Source organism: Pygocentrus nattereri, chromosome 5 (genome assembly GCF_015220715.1).
Source record: "Pygocentrus nattereri isolate fPygNat1 chromosome 5, fPygNat1.pri, whole genome shotgun sequence".
Taxonomy (NCBI): Eukaryota; Metazoa; Chordata; class Actinopteri; order Characiformes; family Serrasalmidae; genus Pygocentrus; species Pygocentrus nattereri.
The window spans coordinates 41336528-41361078 of NC_051215.1; the positions used below are offsets into that span (position 1 = coordinate 41336528).

The window sequence follows — 24551 nt, forward strand, 5'->3', positions numbered from 1 at the left end:
GAAATTCATTCTTGCCGAATGAAGGCTCATGTGTTCTCATCACACCTTTTGCTTTATCAGTTTGGTTGAGAATTTTGGCACACATCACATTTTACTTTGCAGAAAGGCCTTCTTGCTCTTTTACTGTTTTGAACATTGGCTTGCAGTTCTGTGTGGGACGCACATAGACTGTTTCAGGGGGGCATCACACCAGACCAGAGGGGGCAGGTGCAGATTGAGGAATTGCTGGTTAGGGCTCATGCCCTCGTTACAGGCCATGTTCAATTTTTAACCGCACCTAAGAATGAATTAAAGTGAGAATAGTGCTAGGTTGTACTGCTAGAGAATACTGCTAGGTTGTAAAATTTTATGAATTTCATGAATACACAAACTTCCTGAGTACTAATACTATAGGCTACATCGTTACAAACCTAGCACAGCTTGTTTTGTTTCATTTTCTTCTTTTAAAATGACACAAAAGAAACTTTACATGGCGTAAAAATAAGGATGCTGCTGTTTTGTGAAATAAAATGTTATGAGGTTTGTAATGCTCAGTAGAGCCGCCATTAATGATGATTTCCATAACAGATTAATCGGTTAATTATATGATTTATTGAATAATCAATAAATCAGGGAAAAATCCAGCCAGCAGTCGGTCAGTAACAAGATATTTTATGTCATTCAGATATAACACCTACCTTCTCTTCTAAATCATATGTTTCTCAAGATGAGCAGTGCCACAACGTGCCTTCTGCATTGCCCTCAAATGTGCTGTCTTACCCAGTGTGAAAGGAGAAACGATAAAAAAACAGAAACAATAAAGGAACAAAGCATGGACAGATCTTACGTGGCAGTACAAGTCCTTTTACGGAAGTAGTTTGATTCTTCCGCCACTTGTGAGGCAGTAATAATAATGCATATTAACATTTTCAAAAACATCCGTCTACATGAAAATACAGAAAAGAGAGTTTATAAAATCTCCACTCTGGAGAGCCTTTTCCAAAAGCTCCATTTTCAGTGTCCTAATAAACCGTTTTTGTGTGGGTGGGATGCCAAAACATAGAGAAAGAAAGCCTGCTTTCCATAGCTGGAAATATCAGAAATATCCATATCTGTGAGGACAAGCATATCTGTGTGTATTAATGCACCACGGTGAATACCTGTTATTTAGCTGCACAGTTTAGATAAAAATGGAGCTAATCTCAGATGATTTTGCTAAACCAAAACAGAACTCGCTGAAAAACAGACAATGACAAACTGTTTTCAACTTTTGACTACAGTGTTATGTCAGTTTACTCATCATGGTACAGACGTCCAGAGAGGCCAGGAGGTAGTTATAATTTTCTGGACTGTTATCTCAAGAACCCCCCCGCCATGACCATGAGGGAGAAGCGGCTTAGAAAATGTTTGTGTGTGTGTGTGTGTGTGTGTGTGTTATCTCAAGATTACAAGACAATTAAGTCATGATGTGAAGATAGCAGTCCAGAAAATCAAAGTGGTTTTCTCAAGATCACAAATTACTTGTCTTGTTATCTCAAGATAAGTTTTGATCTTGAAAAAACAACCTTTGTTATATTAAGATCACCACACAATAAAGCCATGATGTCAAGATGATCAGTCCAGAAAATCAAAGTCGTTTTCTCGAGATCACACCTTACTTGTCTTGTAATCTCTTGTAATCTCAAAATAAGTTGCGATCTTGAGAAAACAACTTTTGTTGTCTTGAGATCACAGAAAAAATAAGCTGTGACCTCAAGAAAACAGCTTTTGTTATCTTGACATCACAAAACAATTAAGCCATGGTCTCAAGATCGCAGTGCAGAAAATTATAACTACCCCATTGCCTCTCTGGACTTCCATACCCTGGGGAACTTTTGAGAATTTCTGTCATATATATTTTCTCCCTAGATCCTTGTAAACAGAAGTCACACTGCCATCATAAGCTGACCTTAGTTTTATGGTTGACAGATAAGGTCAGGCAGGAGGCTCCATGGACCATGATGTTTGCAGATGACATTGTAATCTGTGGTGAGAGTAGAGAGCAGGTGGAAGAGAATCTGGAGAGGTGGAGGTTTGCACTGGAGAGGAGAGGAATGAAGGTCAGTACAGACAAGACGGAATACATGCGTGGGAATGAGAGGGAGGCAGGTGGAAAGGTGAAGATGCAAGGAGTAGAGGTCGTAAAGCTGGATGGCTTCAAATATCTTGGGTCAACCATCCAGAGCAATGGACAGTGTAGAAAAGAGGTGAGGAAGAGGGTGCAGGCAGGATGGAGTGGGTGGAGACGGGTGTCAGGGCTGATGTGTGACAGAAGGATAGCAGCGAGAGTGAAAGGGAAGGTTTACAAGACAGTAGTGCGTCCTGCTATGATGTATGGTTTGGAGACTGTGGCTCTGTCTAAAAGACAGGAGGCTGAGCTGGAGGTGGCGGAGATGAAGATGCTGAGATTTTCATTGGGAGTGATAAATTAGGCAAAGAATGTTGGAGATGGAGCTGCCGGGTAGAAGGAGAAGAGGTAGACCTCAGAGAAGGTTTATGGATGTAGTGAAGGTGGACATGGAGATGGTTGGTGTAAAAGTAGAGGAGGCAGTGGATAGGGCAAGATGGAGGCAGATGATCCACTGTGGCGAACCCTAAAGGGAGCAGCCAAAAGAAGAAGATGATCAGAAATCAGCTTTTTAGATGATGATTCCTAATTTTTTTTCATGCATAAACTTGTACTATAGTCTCTGCCATCTTAGTACTATAGTCTCCATCTCCGTCTTTTGCCCTCTTTCATTCCAGTTGATTAGAGGTAAAAGGGGGGTAAAAAGGTCAACAAACCAACAAATAGATAACAAAATTTGTTGCCAATTATTTTTATTACCAGTATAATTAATAGCATTGATTAGTGGGAGCAGCACTAACGTGTGGGCAGTATGACAGTATAATATTATCACAAATTGCTTCTGAGCACATTATAGATTTATAAGATTTCACTCTGTCGCCAGGAGATTGTGAGTTTGAATTTTGAAGTTTGAAAGAGCAAATTTAAAGCTGCTCAAACATGTGCAGTTCGTTTTAATTACCATGTTATAAAATGTGGCACTGCTGCTCTGTCGGTTCCAGCTTATCATATGTCACGTGTGTACATGAAAATCATGGTGTATTGTGTATTTTGTAAAACATCTTCAAATATTATGATAGTTATGTTTTGCTCACCCCCAGTTGCTGCAATAGAACAGTAATATTGTGTATGAGAACAGTGTCACTCATCACTGTATAAATAACTGTATACATAGTAAAAAATGAATTAGAGTAATGTTTTACACGCAGCATTCATGGCATATTCATTAACATATACAGTAACACCCCATTACAGTTGCGTAACCTTTTTATTTATACATTCAGTTAAATGCGTTCATCAGTGAGTAGTGGGAGTATAATGTAATAAAATGAAAACGTGATTTTTAATGTAAACTTAATGTTATGATTATGAATAAATGAAAATACACATTCCTCTAAGCACATGGCATTCAAAAGATTTCAATTGCATCCATTACATTACACAAACGTTTGGCAGCTCACTGCTCAGTTTATTCCTGACTAAAGCTCACATTGTGAGCTCAATATAAATGTAATATTTCCAGCTGGATACTGAGCCATTAGCATCGTACCATCACTGAGATTTCGCTGAAACACTGTTACCTCTATGCACTGTTATTGCAGAATAGGGATAGACGAAAGCTTCCACCAGAGCGATAAAGCAACTTTTCTGTAATGCTACAGAAATACAGGAATACTTCATGTATGAGTAGGTACTGTAGGCATTTCCATGAATGTCATATAAATTGATAAATCAATGATGAAAACACATTGAAGAGTCCTGGATGTGTTTTGAATCTCTCTTGAGCAGCCTTAATATGTTCATAGTATCATAGGCTGTTTATTCTCTGAACAGATCTTATTTTATGATCATGTTGTGAACACTAAACATCACCGAATATGTTTTCTATCTGTTACATTATATGTTCATCACTCATTAATGAATGTTTTTAAAGAATGTCTCAAAATGATTCTGTAGTTGTAATGGACTATCAATGAACTGATCACAAATTTGCCATGAATACTTCATACGCATGTAGTTTGCGTGAAGCCTAACCTGAATTAGCATTGTATGTTAAATATGTTCACAATACGCAGTAAGTGGATAACTGAACTAAATCACTGTGATTTCTGATGCCTCATACCGCCTTCATTGTCTCTTTCATCTATCTGAATAAAAGCAAATTTGGTTGCTTCAGTTGAAATCACGCTGCATCCCTGTATGTGCTGAAGGTTCAGACTGTTCAGTGCAGCAGGGAACAGAGAGCCAGAGGCTGCGAGCCAGACAGGCTTGAAATTTCCTCTAAATGTGTGAGTGGGTGCAATGGAGTGTGAAGTGGTGATTATGTGGCCCCCTCCACCTGTGTGTGTGTGTGTGTGTGTGTGTGTGTTTGTGAGAGAGGTTGTGCATGTGTGTAAAGTAGCTTGCTAGCTCTCTGTCCTTCAGTCTGTGAGGGTCACCTCACACTGCAAAGCCCCTCCCTGTCAGCATTATCTTTCCCACGAAAGAAACATCACACACACAAACTGCTTCATAATAACAACTAAAGCTGTGATCTGACTGCATTTCATCAGTGCTGATAAATTATCCTGAAGATAGCTTTATGTTCTGTGTCTCCACTCGCACCTCTCCTTCTCTTCATTCTCTTCATTTCTCACTCTTTCTCTTTCTATCTCACTCTCTCTGTCTTTCTTGCATGGACTTCTTTCTCACTGTCTGTCTTTCTCTCTCTTTTTCTCTTTCTCACCCCCTTTTCTCTACCTTTCTGTTCTGTTTTCTCTCTCTCTTGTTCACTTTGTCTGTCTTTGTCTCTCCCCTCTCCTTGCCTATTATTCTGTTTCTCTCACCTTCTCTCTCTCTCACCCCTCTCTCCTTGCCTCTCTATCCTCTGTTCTCTCACCTTCTCTCTCTCTCTCTCTCTCTACCTTTCTGTTCTTTCTGTTTCTCTCAACCTCTCTCTCTCTGTTCTCTCTCTCTCTCTCTCTCTCTCTCTCTCTCTCTCTGTCGCCTCTCTATTATCTCTGTTCTCTCACCTTCTCTCTCTCTCCCTCTCTCTCTCCCTCTGTTCTGTCTCTTTCTGTCTCTGAAGGACACAGAGGCTATGAAGAGAGCGCTGGCACTGATTGAGTCAAAGATGAATCTGGCTAAAGGCTGGCTCAAAGATCCTAACGGCCTACCAGGTAACCAAGCATGGCAAAACACAAAAGCCTTTCTGCTGGAGGATGAAGTGACCCTGGGAGCTTAGGAGTAATGTGGATTAAACAAGTGCTTCTCAAACTAGAACAGGGAAACATGTTACCGGGAATAAGTTTACTGAGATGTCAACTCAACATCATCCATTACTACATATATATATATATATATATATATATATATATATAATCATACCATACTGGCTGAAATATTGTATATTCTGAAAAAGCAAAGTAAATATGGTATGGTATCTGCTATCTGCTATCAGTCTTTACATGGAAGGTAATAAAGTAAACTGTCAAGCAGTTTAATGCCATCTTTATTTTCCTACCTGCACAGTACACTGGATGATTTTTATATGTCATTCATACTTTGTCATAATGCAATACTCATTATAAAGAAATTTGAAAATTTTTGCTAACTTCCCTGTGAACATCAGTGGTAACTGTGTTTCTGCATAAAGTATAGGTAATAGAATTAATACATCCAGGAAATCCACACCTTGGTGGACAGTGTATGATGGGGTTTGAGTGCTGTGGATGTGTTTGTGCAGGGGCTGCAGGCGAGCAAGCTCTGCGCCAGATTCTGGATGAGGCGGGGAAAGTGGGCGAGCTGTGTGCGGGAAAGGAGCGTAGGGAGATCCTGGGAACGGCCAAGACTTTGGGCCAGATGACGGATCAGGTGTCAGACGTGCGTGCCAGGTATGGCTCTGCAGTGGACACACAGGAGAATCAGATCTCTACACAAATCTCTTAGAGATAGAGCTCACCAGCCTTCATACAGAGACATTGTATCACTGACTGCACATGATCAGACAGCATTTTATGAAGCATATTCTGTGTAACACACATCATAACAGAAGTAACAACATCTTCAGACAGTCATGTCTCCACGTAACAAAGATTTTCAATGCAAAGATTCTGTGTTCTGCTTTTGTGGTCTGGCAAAAATTTGTGATAACACAGAATGTCCTTTAAGCTTCAGGAGGCTTGAACGAAATGTTTCGTGCCAGTTTCAGACACAAATCAGACCCATTTTAGGCATAATACTTATGCGTAGGCCTAAACATGCAGTTTATGGACTGTGTGCATCAAAAACACAGAGATATCTCCCTTGAGGGAGGATCACACCACACATGGGAGGATTGTGGGTGGAGATATTCCACATTGGTGGCTGGTTTTGCATGTGGTGTTACACCTCATATAATTTCTCCAGCTTTTGAAACCAGGCATATATAGACCTATTCGAACTGGATTAGTTTTAGTTTTATCAGAGGAGGTCCTATAATTGTCTAAGATTTGAAGGTCCAGTCCATACAAGATAAAAATGCTGTGTTATTTTTCAAAATGTGAAATTCACATAAAAAGGTGAAATTATTTTTAGTTCTTGAGGCTTTGGTATAATTTTCTGTTAAATATGTTTTCTGTTTTTTTTGTTGTTTTTTTTGTCCTGATGCTGAAAAATGAAAAAACCTATATGTAAAGATCATTTTACCATCGACCGTCTCTTACTGTTGCTCAGTACTGTACGTAAAATAAATTGCAGAATCTTGCATATCATTATGTATCTTAATGCGGTTGGTTGTACTTACATGACTTGCACATTTTGCACATCCCTTGTAGGATTTGGATTCATAAGTAGTCTAGATAGCAGGTGTTGCATCTTTGAATTTACTTCAGCTAAACTATAGACATTATAGATGAACAAACCTACTCTCAAAAATTATTCTGTGTTAAAATGCTGAGTGAAAATAGTGCAGGCATGTGTGTGTGGAGGCTGAGCTGCAGAAGTGAAAATGATAGCCTTGAGATCAGAGGCGAGGCCCTGGCTTCATTAGAGGGACTGGAGTAAAGCAGATTAAAGGCTGAGCGCTGGGTAATCAGCCATCGCTTTAGACCACTGCCTGTATACAGTTCACCCAGCAGAGACTGCAGCCAAAAGACCAGAAAAATGCTTATGCTTACACAATCATGCACACACACTACACCATCTGTGTTTGTGAGATCATATATATATATGTGTGTGTGTGTGTGTGTGTGTGTATACACACACTATATTTCCAAAACTATTCACTCACCCATGCAAATCATTGAATTCAGCTGTTCCAATCACTTCCACGGCTAAGGTGTATGAAACCAAGCACCTAGGCATGCAGACTGCTTCTACAAACATTTGTGAAATAATGGGTCACTCTCAGGAGCTCAGTGAATTCCAGCATGGTACCGTGATAGGCACCTTTGCAGTCGTGAAATTTCCTTGCTACTAAATATTCCACAGTCATCTGTCAGTGGTATTATAACAAAGTGGAAGCGATTGGGAATGACAGAAACTCAGCCACAAAGTGTTAGGCCATGTAAAATGACAGAGTGGGGACAGAGTGCTGAGGTGCATAGTGCGTAGAGGTCACCAACTTTCTGCAGAATCAATCACTACAGACCTCCAAACTTCATGTGGCCTTTAGATTAGCCCAAGAACAGTGTAGAGTGCTTCATGGAATGGGTTTCCATAGCCGAGTAGCTGCATCCAAGCCTTACATCACCAAGCGCAATGCAAAGCAACGAATGCAGTGGTGTAAAGTGGTGTAAAGCACTGGACTCCAGAGCAGTGGACACGTGTTCTCTGGAGTGACGAATCATGCTTCTCCATCTGGTAATCTGATGGATGAGTCTGGGTTTAGCAGTTGCCAGGAGAACGGTACTTGTCAGACTGCATTGTGCCAAGTGTAAAGTTTGGTGGAGGGGGGATTAGGGTGTGGGGTTGTTTTTCAGGAGTTGGGCTTGGCCTTTTATTTCCAGTGAAAGGAACTCTTAATGCGTCAGCACCAAGAGATTTTGAAAAATGTCATGCTCCCGACTTTGTGGTAAAAGTTTGGAGATGGCCCGTTCCTGTTCCAACATGACTACACAGCAATGCTTCTGGAAGAATGGTCAAAAATTCCCATAAACACACTCCTAACCCTTGTGGAAAGCCGTCCCAGAAGAGTTGAAGCTGTTATAGCCGCAAAGGGTGGGCTGACATCATATTAAACCCTATGGATTAAGAATGGGATGTCACTCAAGTTCATATGCATGTGAAGGGAGACGAGTGAATAATCTTGGCAATATAGTGTGTGTGTGTGTGTGTGTGTGTGTGTGTGTGTGTGTGTGTGTATTTTTGTTTTATTTTTTTCCCACATCATTTCAACCCTTTGGAATAAAATAGATTAACCTATATTAAGAGTAAATCTTTAACATTTTGGATGTTAATGTTTTTTTGGACAGCAACGATTTGTTAAGCTATTGAAGCCGTTGTATCTGACTGTGTAAGAAGGCATTGCCTCTGTGCTGCTTTCCAGAGGTCAGGGACCTACACCCATGGGCATGCAGAAGGCCCAGCAGGTGGCTCAGGGGTTGGACATCCTAGTGGGCAAAGTGGAGAATGCTGCTCGCAAACTGGAGATCCTGACCAACGCCAAGCAGGCCATCGCCAAGAGAATAGATGCTGCACAGGTGGGACTGTTAACCAGCAATACAAAGAAAACGGATTTGGAATTTGTTTTCCACTCTGGTGATGCCAGTTGTTCCACAAGATATCCTTTATGAGGTTTAAGTCAAATCCCAGAGGACACAGAGCGACTCATTATTGCAGACTCCAAATGGTGATCAGAGCTGACAGTCCATAATAAATGTTTTTAAATTTGCTTGCTTTGTGACTTATGGGTATCTGGGCAGTGGGAGATTGAATGCTCCAGAAGTACAGATTTATGTCAGAGGCGACGTGTTGTGATGTAGTCGCATCAAACCACAGCAGAAAAACAACCAAAACTGCAGCAGAGCATAGGATTATGTAATGTTCTTCATACTGAATAACAATATGACTAAAAATGGAACCATGAAGATGCATCAATCTGAACACAAAGAGAGGGAAGACAGTTAAACTGACAGATGCTGAGGATAGACTGTTTCCTGCAGTGAATTCCTATAGTGGAGATGTTTGAAATATGATTTCTGCCCTTATTTTCCTCTAATTAATCTACCCACCCTCTGTTTAGCCTAAAAATAAAGTTTCTGTTGATTAGGGAAGAATGCATCTATGCAGTGGTGGTGATTCAACTGCACTGACTTTGGAATGTTAGAACTGATTATAATAACATTAAATTGAGTGTACACTACTGTGCGTAATTCCACGTGTCCTGAGTTGTACAATATTATCACATCAAACTGAAGACAATTGAGATTTAAAGATGTATTGATTGAAATCATTGTATGGTCACTGATTTACCCCCTACAACTCAGTCTAATCTCTCTTGAAGCTTTCAGATGTTGTGCTGTGCTTTGCACAGTTTTAATGAAAGAAAAATGATTGATGGGCCTGCTTGGATATTTCTCTGTGTAGATCATGAAGTGACTCCATGTGAGGATGTCCTGTACCGTAGCAGCACCTGTTGCAGCACTGTGATGATGATCTGTTTAGTCTGGATGGTGTGTAAGCCTGCTGTGTTTGTACAGAGCTGGCTGGCTGATCCTCATGGCGGTCCTGAAGGGGAGGAGAACATCCGAGCTCTGCTGGCTGAGGCCAAGCGCATTGCTGACCTGTGTGAGGATCCCAAAGAGAGAGATGACATTCTGCGCTCGATCGCTGAAATTGCTGGCCTCACCGCAAAGCTTGTCGAACTCCGCAGACAGTATGTATTCCAAAATCATTTTATTAGGAATTCTCTCTTAAGGCTAAGAAGATGAAGCTTTTTCCTTCTGCCTGTTTTCTATTTTTTCCAAATAGCAACTTCACAGGAGAGGGCAAAAATGTTCTTTACTTTAAGTGTAGGCTGATGTAAAGAGGCTTTATTGAAAGGGATTTTTGAGCATTGCTATTGGTTCATTCAGCCTTTTTTTAGATGGTTATTTCATCTTGGTTAATGTTAAATGTTTGTTCTACCCAATACCCCCCCCCCCCGTTTCACTCTCAGGGGTAAAGGGGATACTCCTGAAGCCAGGTCGCTGGCCAAACAGATTGGCACCGCTCTGCAGAACCTGCAAGCGAAGACCAATCGTGCTGTGGCCAACATGAGGCCAGCCAAGGCTGCGGTGACCCTGGAGGGAAAGATGGAGCAGGCCATGCGCTGGATAAATAACCCCAGTGTGGATGACCATGGAGTGGGTGAGCTCTCATACTGAACCTGACAGAATGAACAGTAGTGCCTATTTTAGTGTATGTATTTCATTCTCATATACATTCATTTGAACAGGTAATAAGGCAAGGGGAAATATTATTTAATGGGAGAATCTAATCAGTGCCATTTTAAGGTCATGTAACAGTACTTTGGGATCTATGTGGGTGTATGTGTGCCTGTGTAATGGTTGGTCAGCTAGACTATAATGAACGACCAATCACTTGAGGCTATTCACATGCCCCAGAGGACAACATTGGCATATCAAGTTACTTCTTCATCTGTGAGAAACCAAGCCCAAGCGCTTTGTCTCTCAAAAAAATGACGGACGGTTGATTCTTTGGGTCTCTGTTGTATGCAATTCCACCTTAACTACCCTTCAACAGTAAATAGCTGCCCTATGTCCTATTTATAGCAAAATTACATTACTGCCTGACCCTCTTGTATGTAAACCATGGAGTAAACCTCAACCCCCCCAACCCCCACCCCCCAGCATATAATTATAGAAATGCCAAGGAAGATTATATAACTTGAATCAGGCTCTATATGCAATTCTCTTCTGTTTATAACCACTTTCAGTTTAAAAGTCTATTATTTACTTTTTAAGTGGTTAACAAAATGAAACTGTAAAAGTGCCACTTGTTTCAAACTAACTTATAAATTTCTTGCAAAGCTGGCTGGCCATGAGAGATGGAAATTTATTTGCTAGCAGTAAAGAAATTCCACACTGCATAGATGCCAGACTATTTTTAAGTCTTTACATTCCAACAACAGTGTTTAGAAATGATTATGTTAACTCCTGTGGAGCCTGTAAGTCTGTAATACCCAACTAATGTAGTGACACTACAGTTTTGTGACTCTCTGTTTGTATCTCTGGCTTTCCGTCTCTCTCTTGCTCTGGTTGCCCAGGCCAGGCCGCTATTCGTGGGCTGATCGCTGAAGGCCGCAGACTGGCTAACTCTCTACCAGGGCCATACAGGCAGGAGCTGCTGGCTAAGTGTGAGCGTGCGGAGCAGCTGATGCTGCAGCTGGCTGACCTGGCAGCACGGGGAGAAGGAGAAAGTCCTCAGGCCCGAGCTGTAGCTGCCCAGCTCCTGGATACCCTCAAAGTAAGATCCCCACATTTGAGAAAAGGAGAGTGCTGCTTGGTTTGACACTGAAGCCTACCATACACTCTACAATAACACAGCAAAGCTACTAGCTGTTGGAAGGGTCTAATGGCTGGTTTCCCAGACTCAGATTAAGCCTAGACCTTAGACTAAGCAGGATATTTAATGGTGAAAGACAGCTGGAGTTGCATTTTAGTTCAAGGTTAAGTTTAATTCGTTTCAAAGAAACCAGACTATGGTCTGCTGAAGAATGTTTTACTTTGTGATCCAGCAGCGCCATCTCCTGGCTGCTATTGACACTAATATTTCATTTTTATGCAAATTACACTTTTTTAATCATTGTTTTTTGTTTTTAATTAAAGTTCTTTAAAACACAACTTATATACACAGGTTGGTAGTAACTAGTTATAGTAGTAACGTCTTATTTAGTTTAGCTCAAGACATTTTATTTTACTTTAATAGATTTCATTTACTGTAATGTACTTACTAATATTGTCAATTGACAATAATTTTACATATAAATTATGCCTGTTAGGAAAAGAATTTACTTTTAGCTTAGGGTTAGATGACATGATGGGTTTACTAAGAACTAAGTACTAGGAGCTAAAAACTGGTTCTGGTTGGTTAGTGTAGTGGTTAACACCTTTGCCTTTCACACTGTAGACTGGGGTTCAAGCGCCCTACACTATACCAATAAGAGTCCTTGGGCAAGACTCCTAACACCACCTTGGCCTACCTGTGTAAAAATGATCAAATTGTAAAGTCACTCTGGGTAAGAGCGTCTGCCAAATGCTATAAATGTAAATGGTTCTATGGGGAATTCTTTACTTCTGTGTGGAATTCTGTGCTTCTTTTAAGTACATGTGCGAAAGTTCTCTGTATAGGATGGGTAAACTTAATTTCAGTTAGAAAATCAACAAATGTAATTTGACAAACTTTTGCACACAACTGTATAATATTTTACAGTTTTACTTAAGCAATAGAACACAAGAGGGAATGTGTTAGTGCGAAATGACATCACGGCTGTGATTTGGTCACGGGTTGAAGGTGAAGGCACAGTTCGAATGCTTCTCAACCAATCAGCCTGTGTGGCCGGAACTAACTGTTGTATAATCAGAATCAGAATCAAGCTTTCTTGGCCAGGTATGCTACGCGTACAAGGAATTTCGTTTTGGTTACAGGAACTCACAGTGCCCAGTATCAGACAGACATTCACATGTAGAGAATAAGATAAGATAAATATAAAATAAAATAAAACGTGCATTCCTACCATCACTCACTCAGACACACACACATATTCATACCTGTAAACCTTACAATGTGCAAAGTATGAGTCTAAAGTTAAAGTGCTGAGTGCAGCAGCAGTTAAAGGGTGTCTAGTGGCAAAGGGATCAATAAGGTGACAGTCAGATAAGTGGGGTAAAATGGCAAGTAAGTAAGATGCTAGAACAAACAATGGTTTGAGACGGCAGTTCCAGAGGATTGGAGTTGAACTTTATACTATATACCAGTATTTTTGAAGTGCAGTATGAAGCTGGAATATTGTTTATATGTAATATTTTATCTGTTCAAGAGAGTAATGGCTTGTGGGAAGAAGCTCCTTTGTAGCCTGGATGTCCTGATCCTCATCTGGCTGAAGTACCGGCCAGAGGGAAGGAGTTGGAAAAAAAAATTATAGTGTCTAATTTTATTCTGTTTTCAGGATTTGAAGGCAAGGATGCAGGAGGCAATGACCCAGGAGGTATCTGATGTATTCAGTGACACTACAACTCCCATCAAGCTTCTAGCTGTGGCAGCTACAGCTCCACTTGATGCTCCAAACCGGGTGGAGGTATAAAGAATACGCTGAACACATGCCTATAACACTTGGTGGGGGGGGTGGGGGGGCACTATGAAGATTTATGGGGATATAACTTACATTCAATGACATATTAAACATGATTATCCAATTTATTTTAAATCTGTTACTCAACAACTGGCAATTCACTACTCAACAGCCAGAAAATACACAAGGTGCAGAACCAGTGGAGAATGTTTCTGTTTGTTGCTCTGCAGGTTTTTGAAGAAAGAGCCTCTAATTTTGAGAACCACGCCAACAGACTGGGGGCTACAGCGGAGAAAGCTGCTGCTGTGGGGACGGCCAACAAGAGCACAGTAGAAGGAATCCAGGCTGCAGTGAAGTCGTCCAGGGAGCTAACACCTCAGGTACATGTGAGAGTCCTTTCTGGGCCAAAGTGCGGGGGCAGCAATCCTTCATGCCCTTGCACGTGTTTGTATACGTGCAACAGAGCCGGACGAGATGTTTGACCAGTGGCCATTACTGAGACTGCACAGCTGTGATCAAGTCTCTTGCTTGAACTGGATTTGTGTACAGAGAATTTTATATCATTAAATGATAAAATATGTTTGTAAAAAAATGTAAAGTTTGATGAACACTGGTTCATTGTCTGGTGTGATATGGGAGTTCAGTCTTTCAATGTGTTTGTGTTGTTATTGTTCTTCACAGGTCACCTCTGCTGCACGTATTCTGCTTAAGAACCCTGGCAACCAGGCAGCTTATGAACATTTTGAGACCATGAAAAATCAGTGGATTGACAACATTGAAAAAATGACTGGTACGCAGAACGTTTGCCTTTCTTTTTTCTAGTTTAATATACAGTATTGTGCAAAAGTCTTAGGTCATCTGATACTGATATGCACAGCTATTTATCTGGGAAGGAAAAAAAATTAGAGTGAATAAAAATAAACAGTACATTGCAATTTGATGTGTGAGAATGTTTACTTAACTGCTTCCAGATCTCTCTTCAAGAAAGTCCAGTATTTCCAGTTACTATCCAGTACCTGCTTGAGCTACTCAATACTTCATTAAAGTAAATCAGACCCTGTTTAAAGCCCCTGTCAACATGGTTTCAAATGTTTACACACATACACACATTTTCTAAGCAGCTTCTCCCTCAGGGTCGCGGGAGGGGGCTGGAGCCTAACCAAGTATCACTGGGCTGAACGCAGGATAAACCCCAGACAGGTCGCCAGACCATCGCAGGGCACAAATGTTTACATTTTGGTTTTAATAGTAAAAATAAGCTGCATCATCAGCAATATGCACTCAAGAAATATATATAAGTAAATACCATTTAATCATAGACAAATGTTCCAAAAATTCAAAGCTGCTTGTTCATAAAATGTGGGCATGTAAAAACACAAAATGATTGACAGTGGCGTCTCCCAGGCAACATAAACAACCTGGCTCCAGTGGTAGTGTTGAGCGACAATGCCAGTCAGTATGGATAACTTTGTCTGTTTAAACAGTCTTGTTTTATTATATTTACAGTGGGCCAATAAAGTATCTGGACATCTGTGCCACACTTAAAAATGTATTATGTCCCAGTTTTTTTTTAGCAAAGTATTCTGGCTGGTGTATTTAAGATTGTTACTGTTTCTGTGGCTTCCAAAATGCGTCTGTACACTTTAAAATTTCTGATCCCATCAATGAACACAAGCTCATTTTTAGAAAACCAGCCTCAGAGTTTACAGTATTCTTAGTGCAGTCTGGTTGGAATTCCTCTCCAGGCTTTTTCCACACAAAAAGTCTCCCGTCAGTTTGATGATGTACTAAAAGTGTTTTTCTTCTGAAATACATTGTGCAGCCTCTTAAACTTCCTGGAACCACTGGTGGTTCCAAAATGCACTTTGTCATATTCTTCATAACTTTTATATATAAGCTACAGTCAAAATGTCTTCTTTCCAGTCAAATAGATTGGTAATGTAATTTTAAACCCTTGTAATAGAAGAAGCTGAACTTACAATCTGGGCTATAAACTATAAACAGATGGTGTCTCTTCAGTGATAAACTTTTATAAAAAAATTTATACAAAGAGCGTCTTAAGATTTTTGGCTTTCAGCAGTGAACTGTAAGCATGTGTATGATCATAAAACACATTTTCTGTTCATTTGAGGGGAGCTTTTACAAAAAAAATAAAAATAAAAAATTGCATTTATTTCATGCAGTTACTGAATAATTTGCCTTATGATTTGGTCATGTAAATTCACATGGAAAAACCAAAATATACATATAAAGAGGTTTAGCATTTTATCATGTAACCTAAAGAACTTGGTTTAAGTGTCCAAATACTTTTTATGTATTTGTTCTACCCTGTGACCCAGAAGGATACGTGGTTTAGAAAATGTGTGTAATATTATACTGTTTTTTAAAACATTTTTTAAAGAGGCAACTAGCTGCTGAGAAAAACAGTTATAAACTAATTTCATGGCTGCCTTTTTCACAGTACTGTACATGGTGCTTCAAGAAAATGGTTCTACATGGAACCATGAACACTCAAATAACCCTTTGGATGCTTAAAGGGTTCATGAAAGGTTTCTTCAGATTGATGTAAAACGTGCATTAATGTGCTACAGACAGTTCTATATAGAACCATTTTGAAAAGGGTTCTTCTATTGTTTGAAGCTTGACACTGTAACAATAGAAGAACCCTTTTGGGTGCTATATAGATCAATTTTCAAAAAGGTTCTATAGAGAACCATCAACAACACATTCTGCATCAGACTGAAGAACCCTTTCATGATGCAAAGAACCCTTTAATCATGCAAAGGGTTCCTCGAGTGTTAATAATTCAATATAGAACCATTTTCTTTACTAAAGAACCCTTGAAGCCCTATCTTTTTAAGAGTGTGTAATAATGTGTTACTCAATTATTCTAATACCTAACATGTGCTGAAGTATAATGAACTGTTCACATTGCTTTGTTAAAGGACTCTCTCAGAGGTTATTACTTATCAAACTGTATCTCTACCCCACTGTGACAGGTTTGGTAGATGAGGCGATTGACACTAAATCTCTCCTGGATGCCTCTGAAGAGGCCATTAAAAAGGATATTGATAAATGCCGTGTGGCTATGGCGAACGTCCAGCCTCAGATGCTTGTTGCTGGGGCCACTAGCATTGCCAGGCGGGCTAACCGGGTGCTACTGGTGGCCAAAAGGGAGGTGGAGAACTCCGAAGACCCGAAATTCAGGGAGATGGTGAAAGCAGCCTCAGATGAACTGAGCAAAACTATCTCACCTATGGTTATGGATGCCAAAGCGGTGGCAGGAAACATCCAGGATCCAGGTAAAGAAGACAGACCTGTAAGCTTTATGTACTTTCTCTAGACAGACAAAGCACTTCTTGTAAGTCATTCTGGATAAGAGCATCTGCTAAATGCTGTAAATGTAAATGTATAGAATACAGTTACATGTTCACCTCATTCGATCAAAGCATAAGCTCATTCTGAGCCTGATTTTTCATCATGTTTTTGGTGAACAGGTCTTCAGAAGAACTTCTTGGACTCAGGCTACAGGATCCTGGCTGCTGTGGGGAAAGTGAGAGAAGCCTTTCAACCTCAAGAGCCAGACTTCCCTCCACCTCCTCCAGACCTGGATCAACTGCATGTTAGTGTTGCAGCTACCTGTGTGATACAGATCGATCAGTGTGTCAGCTTGGTTGAGAGTTTTGGTATTTGCTAACAAAGGGAGGTCATGTAAAATTAATATGACTGAATATTAGACCTAATAGATAGATTAGGGTAGGACAGATGACCAGATTTATAGTGTTAGAGCATACACTGTTTGCCCAAAATCATGTAGACCACTTCCTAATTATTGAATTCAAGTGTTTTAGCCAGACCCAAAGCTAACTGGTGTATAAAATCAAGCACATAGTCATGCAGTCTCCATAGACAAACATTGGCAGTAGAATGAGTCTTAGTGAAGAGCTCAGTGACTTTAAACATGGTAATGTCATAGGCTACCACCTTTGCCTAAAGTCAAGTCATTAGTTTTCTGCCCTGGTAGATCTGCCCCTGTCAACTGTAAGTGCTATTATTGTGAAATGGAAGCATTTAGGAGCAACAGCAGCTTATCCACAAAATGGTGCAGAGTGGTAACAGTAACGTTTGGTAGAGGATAATGGCATGGGTTTGTTGTAGAGGGACTCTAGAACCCTGACCTTTAAACACTGAACACTTTTGGGAAGAACTGGAATGTTGATTGCAATCCAGGCCTTCTAGTCCAACATCAGAATGAAAATATTAAACCAATGACAACTGCCATAGATACTGCTTATACACTGCCTTTTTAAGTTTGGAGTCACTTGTGTTATTACTGTGTTATAGCACTGTTTTATATAAACAAATATTTAAAAATTGTGTACCAGACACCAATAGATTATTTATTCAGTATTTCTAGGTAATTGGTCAACTTACTTGCTTTTGAAATATGAGCCATTCTGCATATCACACTTCTGTCTCTATGTCAGGTAAATGATGAGCAAGCACCTCCTAAACCACCCCTGCCAGAGGGAGAGGTGCCTCCTCCCAGACCCCCTCCTCCTGAGGAGAAGGACGAGGAGTTCCCAGAGCAGAAGGCGGGTGAGATGGTGAGCGAGCCAATGATGGTGGCTGCTAGGCAACTACACGACGAGGCCCGCAAGTGGTCCAGCAAGGTGAGTGCCTCTGCTACCCGCACTGCACTATTTCACGATTCTTAAACATAGTCATTAGAAACTTCTGCTGTATGGCACTTCTAGTGCTAAAACACCCTTACGAAATATCACTTATGAGTAATTATCAGGTTAGTGCTTTAAATGCCTCAAAACTCAATGTTTACAGTATTTGTGGAGATCCACTGGTCCCAACAGCTTGTTTGCATTTTCAATAATACAGCACTGAGGATACTGGAAAGAGATGTGGTTTGTGTTCTGAATTGCACACTTACGCAATGATGTGAGCTAGTGACGTTTTTATTAATTGAAACCGAGTTGTTTTTTTATGTGTGGACCTGCAATGAAGAAAATCTTTTGGATGGTTCCAATTTCAGCAAAGAAATGGAACCTGTCATTTGCAAAAGATGTTTGCATGCTTTTAACGACTCGACGTCTAACCTTTTCTTACCTTAATAACCTTCAGGGATTTTTATTTCTAGCACAGGGAGAGGGAGGATTGCCTGGTACCTTTTTGTTTTTATTGACTGTTTTTATTCCAGTCTGTTTTCATGTTTCGTCTGTGAACAAACGAAAAGACACTCCATTAGTATTAAACAAATATGCATCAAAACAAAATGTACTTCCAGGCGAAAGGAAGTTATGTACATGAATCTTCATTGAGCGACATGTACTTACAAAATCAAGAAACCCTGTCATGTTGGTAATTACCTCTGTGTATTCCCACTCGTATCACCTCTCCCTTTTCAAGCCCTGACTCAGTTCAGAATCTTGCTTATTGCTTCTGCTGGTGTGTCCAGGGCCTTTTCCCTGTTTGTCATGCATGTCCCTGTGTCCATGACTCATTCCTGTGGTCCTGATACTGATTGTCATGTCTGATGTTTCATCATGTAGATGTGCCCTTTTCCTTGAAGACACCAAATATTCTTGATTGGCGAATTTTATTAACAGAACTGAACAGCAGATTGCGCTACTTACAGAAGATATGAGTCAAGATGGAATCAATATTGGAATTCTCTTATGAAGATCAGTGGAAGTACAGCATGGGTGCTTCTGGAAATTCAGTGAATGTTCCAGTTCTCAGGTGCAGAATTTATCACTTATTCACTTTTTGGATGGTGAAGATTAAAACTTGATTATTATGGGCTGATCCTCTCCTCTGAAGACACTTGGACCACAATAGATAAACACTTTGCAATCAACAGTCACCCAGTCACATCTTTGGAAAGGGGCTATGGAACTAGGCATCTCCAGGATCTTGTGAATGAACTGGAGATGTACATCAAAAGCTGATGAATGTTATTGCTTCAGCATGCTTTTAAAATCGTTCTCATTTTAAATGTGACTTGTCACTAATGTGTTTGTAATGTTTCATCATTGTATCCAGTTTGCTATTAGCACGCTGTTTTTTTCCCTATAGAAATGCACCTTGGGAACAAACAAACTTAAAGGGGACTTCCACATTTTTATGTGAAGTGGCTCATTGTAGAGAATCTGTCTCTGACTTCTTAACAGTGGTGGTGATAGGAACCAGAGGTCACAATGTCTACAACACAAATTTTATTTACTATCCATTTTATTCACCACAACACCATTTAATAGAATAGAATTTACATCCATTTGTCACTGTGAAATTAGACCTCTGCATTTAACCCATCCGTGCAGTGAAACACCCACATACATGCACACTAGTGAACACACACACTAGGGGACAGTGAGCACACTTGCCCAGAGCAGTGGGCAGCCCTATCCACGGCGCCCGGGGAGCAATTGGGGGTTAGGTGCCTTGCTCAAGGGCACTTCAGTCATGGACTGTCAGCCAAGGGGATCGAACCGGCAACCTTCCGGTCACAGGGCTGGTTCCCTAACCTCAAGCCCACAACTGCCCTCACTTTGAGGAGGTGCACCATTCCCGGAGGTACTGCAATACCAGGTCGATGCGTGGAGCGGACGGAGCAAGCCCCTCTTCCGTCTCCCTGTTCTAAAAATCTATTTAATATGTAGTCGTCATATAGAGGAGGTATCAGATATTAAACTGATAAGAACAGATACTACACTTGATCTTAGCCGAGAAGCGAAACTTACTATCCAAAACCACTGGTGAAAGTCTAATAGTAAATTAGTGGTAAATATGCTTCTATGGGGATTGTTTTGCCTTAGAACAACCATGAACCTCTCAGTCATAAGTGGATTTAAAAATAAATAATTTTAGGCCAAGGTCTTATGTAAAAATGAGTCAGGCAGCATATTGATAATCATTTTGTGTAATAACTTTCTGTGAGGGAGCTTTTAGAGGCATTTAACTCTTCCTATCACCAGTTCCTGTCACCACCACTGTGAACAAATCTGATTGTAAGTTTCTCTAGAATGTAGCGTTTTGCATCAAACCACTTTGATGACTTTGTTTACATCTATTTAATTATGCAGAAATTTTGAAAAATTGTTGGAATTCGCCTTTAAAACCAAGTGAAACCTCAAGTGCATGAAAATGCACTGGAAATCAATACTATCATGTTTTCTGTATCTACTCTTATAAATAAAGGTGCCAAAAGGGTTCTCGCAATGCCACAGAAGAACCACTTCTGGGTCTCTAAAGCACCTTTCAGTGTATGATTTGTCATAAGCTCCTTTATATTTGAGATGACTTTTAAATGTTTAAAACACTTCCAAATAATGTAAAGTTTCAAGAGCAATTAAAGATCTCCTAGATGTTCTAGAACATTAAGTCCAACCCAAAAGCATCCTTGAGAATCCTTATTTTAAAACATCGTTGTGAAGTTTAAGAAGCAAAAATCGGTGCACTTTGATACAGAATATGAGAAAATCAAGAATTTTGTCTTTTAAATTGTTTGATATGATGAATCTTGCTTAATATAACCATTGGGCTTTAAGTTAGTTTTGCACCTTTGCCCTGGGAAAGTGAATTTAGTGTACCTTTAAAGGTTACACTATTGGATCATAATGTCCATGTTGCACCTTATTAAGGGTACATTTACATTGTATCTTGGGAGACAAAAATGTATCCATACAGCATGAATTTTCCTGATAGTGTATGTAAGAATAGAAAACATGATATTGCTGCAGTAGTATGGATTTCCAGTAGTGCTTCGCAGGTTATGCAGCTTGAGTTTGGAATAACGTGTATCCAGTAGCAATCCTGCTAGCTTACCCAGCAGACCTGGAATCTGGATTGGACAAAAAAAACAGAACCACAATGCTGCCTCTCCTTCCTTATCCTAAACCCTTTCTGTTACCCTTTCCTCTCCTGTAGATCTCCAACCAGTGCCTCTCATACTAACTCTCTCCTTCTTTCTCCATGCCGCTTCCTTTCTTTCCCTCCCTCTGCTCCTCCTCCCGCTCCTGGTCCTCCCTCCCCCAGCCCGATGTGACAGACGAGGGTTTTGAGACCGCTGAGGCGGAGGTAGATATAGACGATGAGGACGAGTTCACAGACAACGAGGACGATTACGAGCCAGAGCTGCTCTTAATGCCCTCCAATCAGCCTGTTAACCAGCCCATTCTGGCTGCCGCGCAGTCCTTGCACCAGGAAGCTCGCAAGTGGTCCAGTAAGGTACTTCTGCTTCCTGGCCCCCGCGGGCTGCAGCATCCCGTCTGCATCCAGATGTTACTGTAGGAACGCTGAAAACAGCTGCTGCTGCATCACACTTGGGTTCAGTGTAAATTTTTGGCTGCTGAGGTTGCCCATGACCTGTTGCTGTTAGAATGGCTGTTGGAGTTTGTTGTGCACTTCTTGGACAAACTGAAACTGGCTTCACAAGTCCATCCTGTGCTTATTTTTGCTTATCACACCTCTGGCCTCTGGTTTGAAAGAGGAACATTCACTCAGTGTCTGCTGTCAGTCAATCTGCTTTTGCCAACCTGTGAAGCCAAGGATGACAGTTTCTCACTGACTTTAGGGTCACTGTGATGAGGTTATGTCACATGCCTGCTTTTCTTTTTGTGCACTTGCTTTTTTTCTAACCAACTAAATTTGCAACATTACAGTGACCTATATTAACACAACAGAAGGAGGTCAGCATGTGTGCGACTTATCTTTAGGAAAAGTGTCATCATTCAACCGTCACTGCAAAACACTACAATTTCACTTTTTATATATGTATGCTTTCATATGTGCATATGTAATAATGATTACTTTTTGCAGACAAACAGGTCATAGGTAGTTAGAAATGAAGTGTTGATCATATGAAGAAGAGGTTCTTTCACAATGGAGAACTTCCGTGGAAATGTAGGGTGAGAAATAAGCAGGTTAAGATTTACAAGTGATGGGGTATAGAATGCGATCTTTATCCTCTCTTATGAAATGTTCTCATCGTCACCTGGTTTCTAATACTAATTTCACGTAAGGCATGATGCAGGAATGGAACTGCTATGGATGAACCTGAGATAATTAACACTTTGTTTGTTGATTTGTCTAACCCATTTGCAAACACAGCACTGTTGGTGTACAATAAAATCCTAAAGATTAACCCAACCCCATTGACCAGAATTGAGGCAGATGAAAGGACACCTTGGTCCTTTACATTAATGCCCAAACTATATGGCTTACATAACTTGTTATTGAAGACTGCATACTAGAAACAGATTATATGCCTTTAAATGATCATGCTAATTATTATCTATTATTAGATCTACTATCATCAGATTGGCTAAATCCATCCAAACATACTTTGATCACTCTCCATGCTTGTTTTTTTTTTTTTTTGCTTGGGTCTTTTTCTTTTCAGGGAAATGACATTATTGCAGCAGCTAAGAGAATGGCCTTGCTGATGGCAGAGATGTCCCGTCTGGTGCGTGGAGGAAGCGGCAACAAGCGCGCTCTGATCCAGTGTGCCAAAGACATCGCTAAAGCCTCTGATGAAGTCACACGGCTAGCTAAAGAAGTGGCCAAGCAGTGCACTGACAAACGGATCCGCACAAACTTACTCCAGGTCAGTTCGTACATATCTTCTGGCCTAGTTACTAGCCACTATGCTTCTGAACTGTGGAACTCAGTTTCACCTTCTGTTATCCAATCAAGCTCAGTGCACAGTTTTAAGGAAACAAATATCTCTATAACTTAGTTTTATTACTATTATTATTATAGTTAAGCGACTCTCAGTGATTTCTCTTTCATGACGTTGAGTCAGTTTAGTATGTCTTCTACGACTAGACGTGTTAGTCAGTTCATCTGGGCAGCCAATTCATGCAGCACACCCTTAAAAATGGTTATTCAATGGTGCTGCATGGGGGTACTGAATTTTTAACAAATGGGGGAGGAAGCAATGCTTCTATTGCTAATGATTCTATTGCTTACATAAAACAATTTAAACAAAACTGGGTAAAAACAGTTATGACTTAAGCCATACATATTCTGTATGAAGATTGTTATGTTGCTTATTACATGGGTCATTCCTTTCCATTGTGTCACCAGAATTTTTGTCTGTTCTTAATCTTAATCTGCATACTGTCGTGCAAAATACCCAAACAATGACAATTATGATAATAATTAACAATAAAAGGGAAGGATTATTAATAACTGATAGGCCATAAGTCAACAATCACTGTACAGTCAAAAAGTGTGGAAACGATTTTCTTTTTGTCATTACCGGCTATAAATAAACAAAATAACATCTATTTTGGTTTTAGTTAAAGTCATTAAATGTACTTGGCAGCTACATTATAATTGAAAGCTCTTTTGCCACTCAGCTATGTACATTTTTCCAACAACTATCTTATACCCCCTAAAATGATCTCACATCATTTCAAAAGGTGTTTGCCCCACCCCCCTCTGACTTTGTGGAGCTATATGGAACCATGAACACTCAAAAACCATTTGAATGCTTAAATGATTCTTTGAACTGTAAAATGATTCTTCTCTGTGATGGAAAAGGTGTTGGTTATTTAAAGAATCTCTTTTAAAATGGCTCTGAATAGCCCCACTATGTTACATATGAAGGAACCTTTTTTGGTACTATACAGCAGTGGTTCTCAATCCAGTCCTGGCGAAAATGATAAAGAATGCTATATAAAATCAGTTTTTGCTGAAAAGCTTCAGCATTATTTTTTCAGCCATATGTACTTACTACATGTACTTTTTTACATTGTGCAGGTATGTGAGCGTATCCCAACAATCAGCACTCAGCTTAAGATCCTGTCCACAGTAAAGGCTACAATGCTGGGACGCACTAACATCAGTGAGGAGGAATCTGAGCAGGTAAGAACCGAGCACTGTTTCTGTTTATTTTCCATTTCATTTACAAGTAACACCATAAGTGCCCAAACCATTTTATTTTCTGATACGGATCTACCGTTTTAATATAAGCTTTAAAATGAGCTATTTTAATTTAAGCACTTCACTTAAGATGAGTTTCTAAAAGTAGCTCCCACAGGAAGAAATACAGCTAACAATATCACATCACACAATGAGATTATGTGCTATTTCAGGCTAGATTTGTTACAGGATTGGATAAGCTTCATTATTTTATTCCCTCCAATATCCAGTCCAGCACTTTCTGTCGATATCAGCCTGATACCAATCTGATTT

At 40.1% G+C, this 24551-nt stretch overlaps 1 protein-coding gene and 1 non-coding gene across 5 annotated transcripts in view; one reads left to right on the top strand and one right to left on the bottom strand.

Moving 5' to 3' along the window:
• The window catches only part of vcla (vinculin a), a 61031-nt gene that overhangs the window by 34316 nt on the left and 2164 nt on the right, over positions 1-24551 (top strand). The window contains exons 7-21 of one of the 4 annotated variants that reach the window (XM_017696542.2): positions 5151-5244; positions 5811-5958; positions 8592-8745; positions 9745-9920; positions 10203-10393; positions 11313-11512; positions 13215-13343; positions 13568-13717; positions 14019-14127; positions 16337-16639; positions 16835-16959; positions 17825-18010; positions 21387-21578; positions 22753-22956; positions 24117-24221. In XM_017696542.2, coding sequence (XP_017552031.1) covers positions 5151-5244; positions 5811-5958; positions 8592-8745; positions 9745-9920; positions 10203-10393; positions 11313-11512; positions 13215-13343; positions 13568-13717; positions 14019-14127; positions 16337-16639; positions 16835-16959; positions 17825-18010; positions 21387-21578; positions 22753-22956; positions 24117-24221 — 2466 coding nt within the window. The remainder of the gene's footprint in view (positions 1-5150; positions 5245-5810; positions 5959-8591; positions 8746-9744; positions 9921-10202; positions 10394-11312; positions 11513-13214; positions 13344-13567; positions 13718-14018; positions 14128-16336; positions 16640-16834; positions 16960-17824; positions 18011-21386; positions 21579-22752; positions 22957-24116; positions 24222-24551) is intronic. The other 3 variants (XM_017696543.2, XM_017696544.2, XM_017696545.2) reach the window with 3 other exon arrangements.
• On the bottom strand, positions 19904-20086 carry LOC119263531. Its single transcript, XR_005130337.1, has one exon. It is a non-coding gene; the product is annotated as a U2 spliceosomal RNA (small nuclear RNA).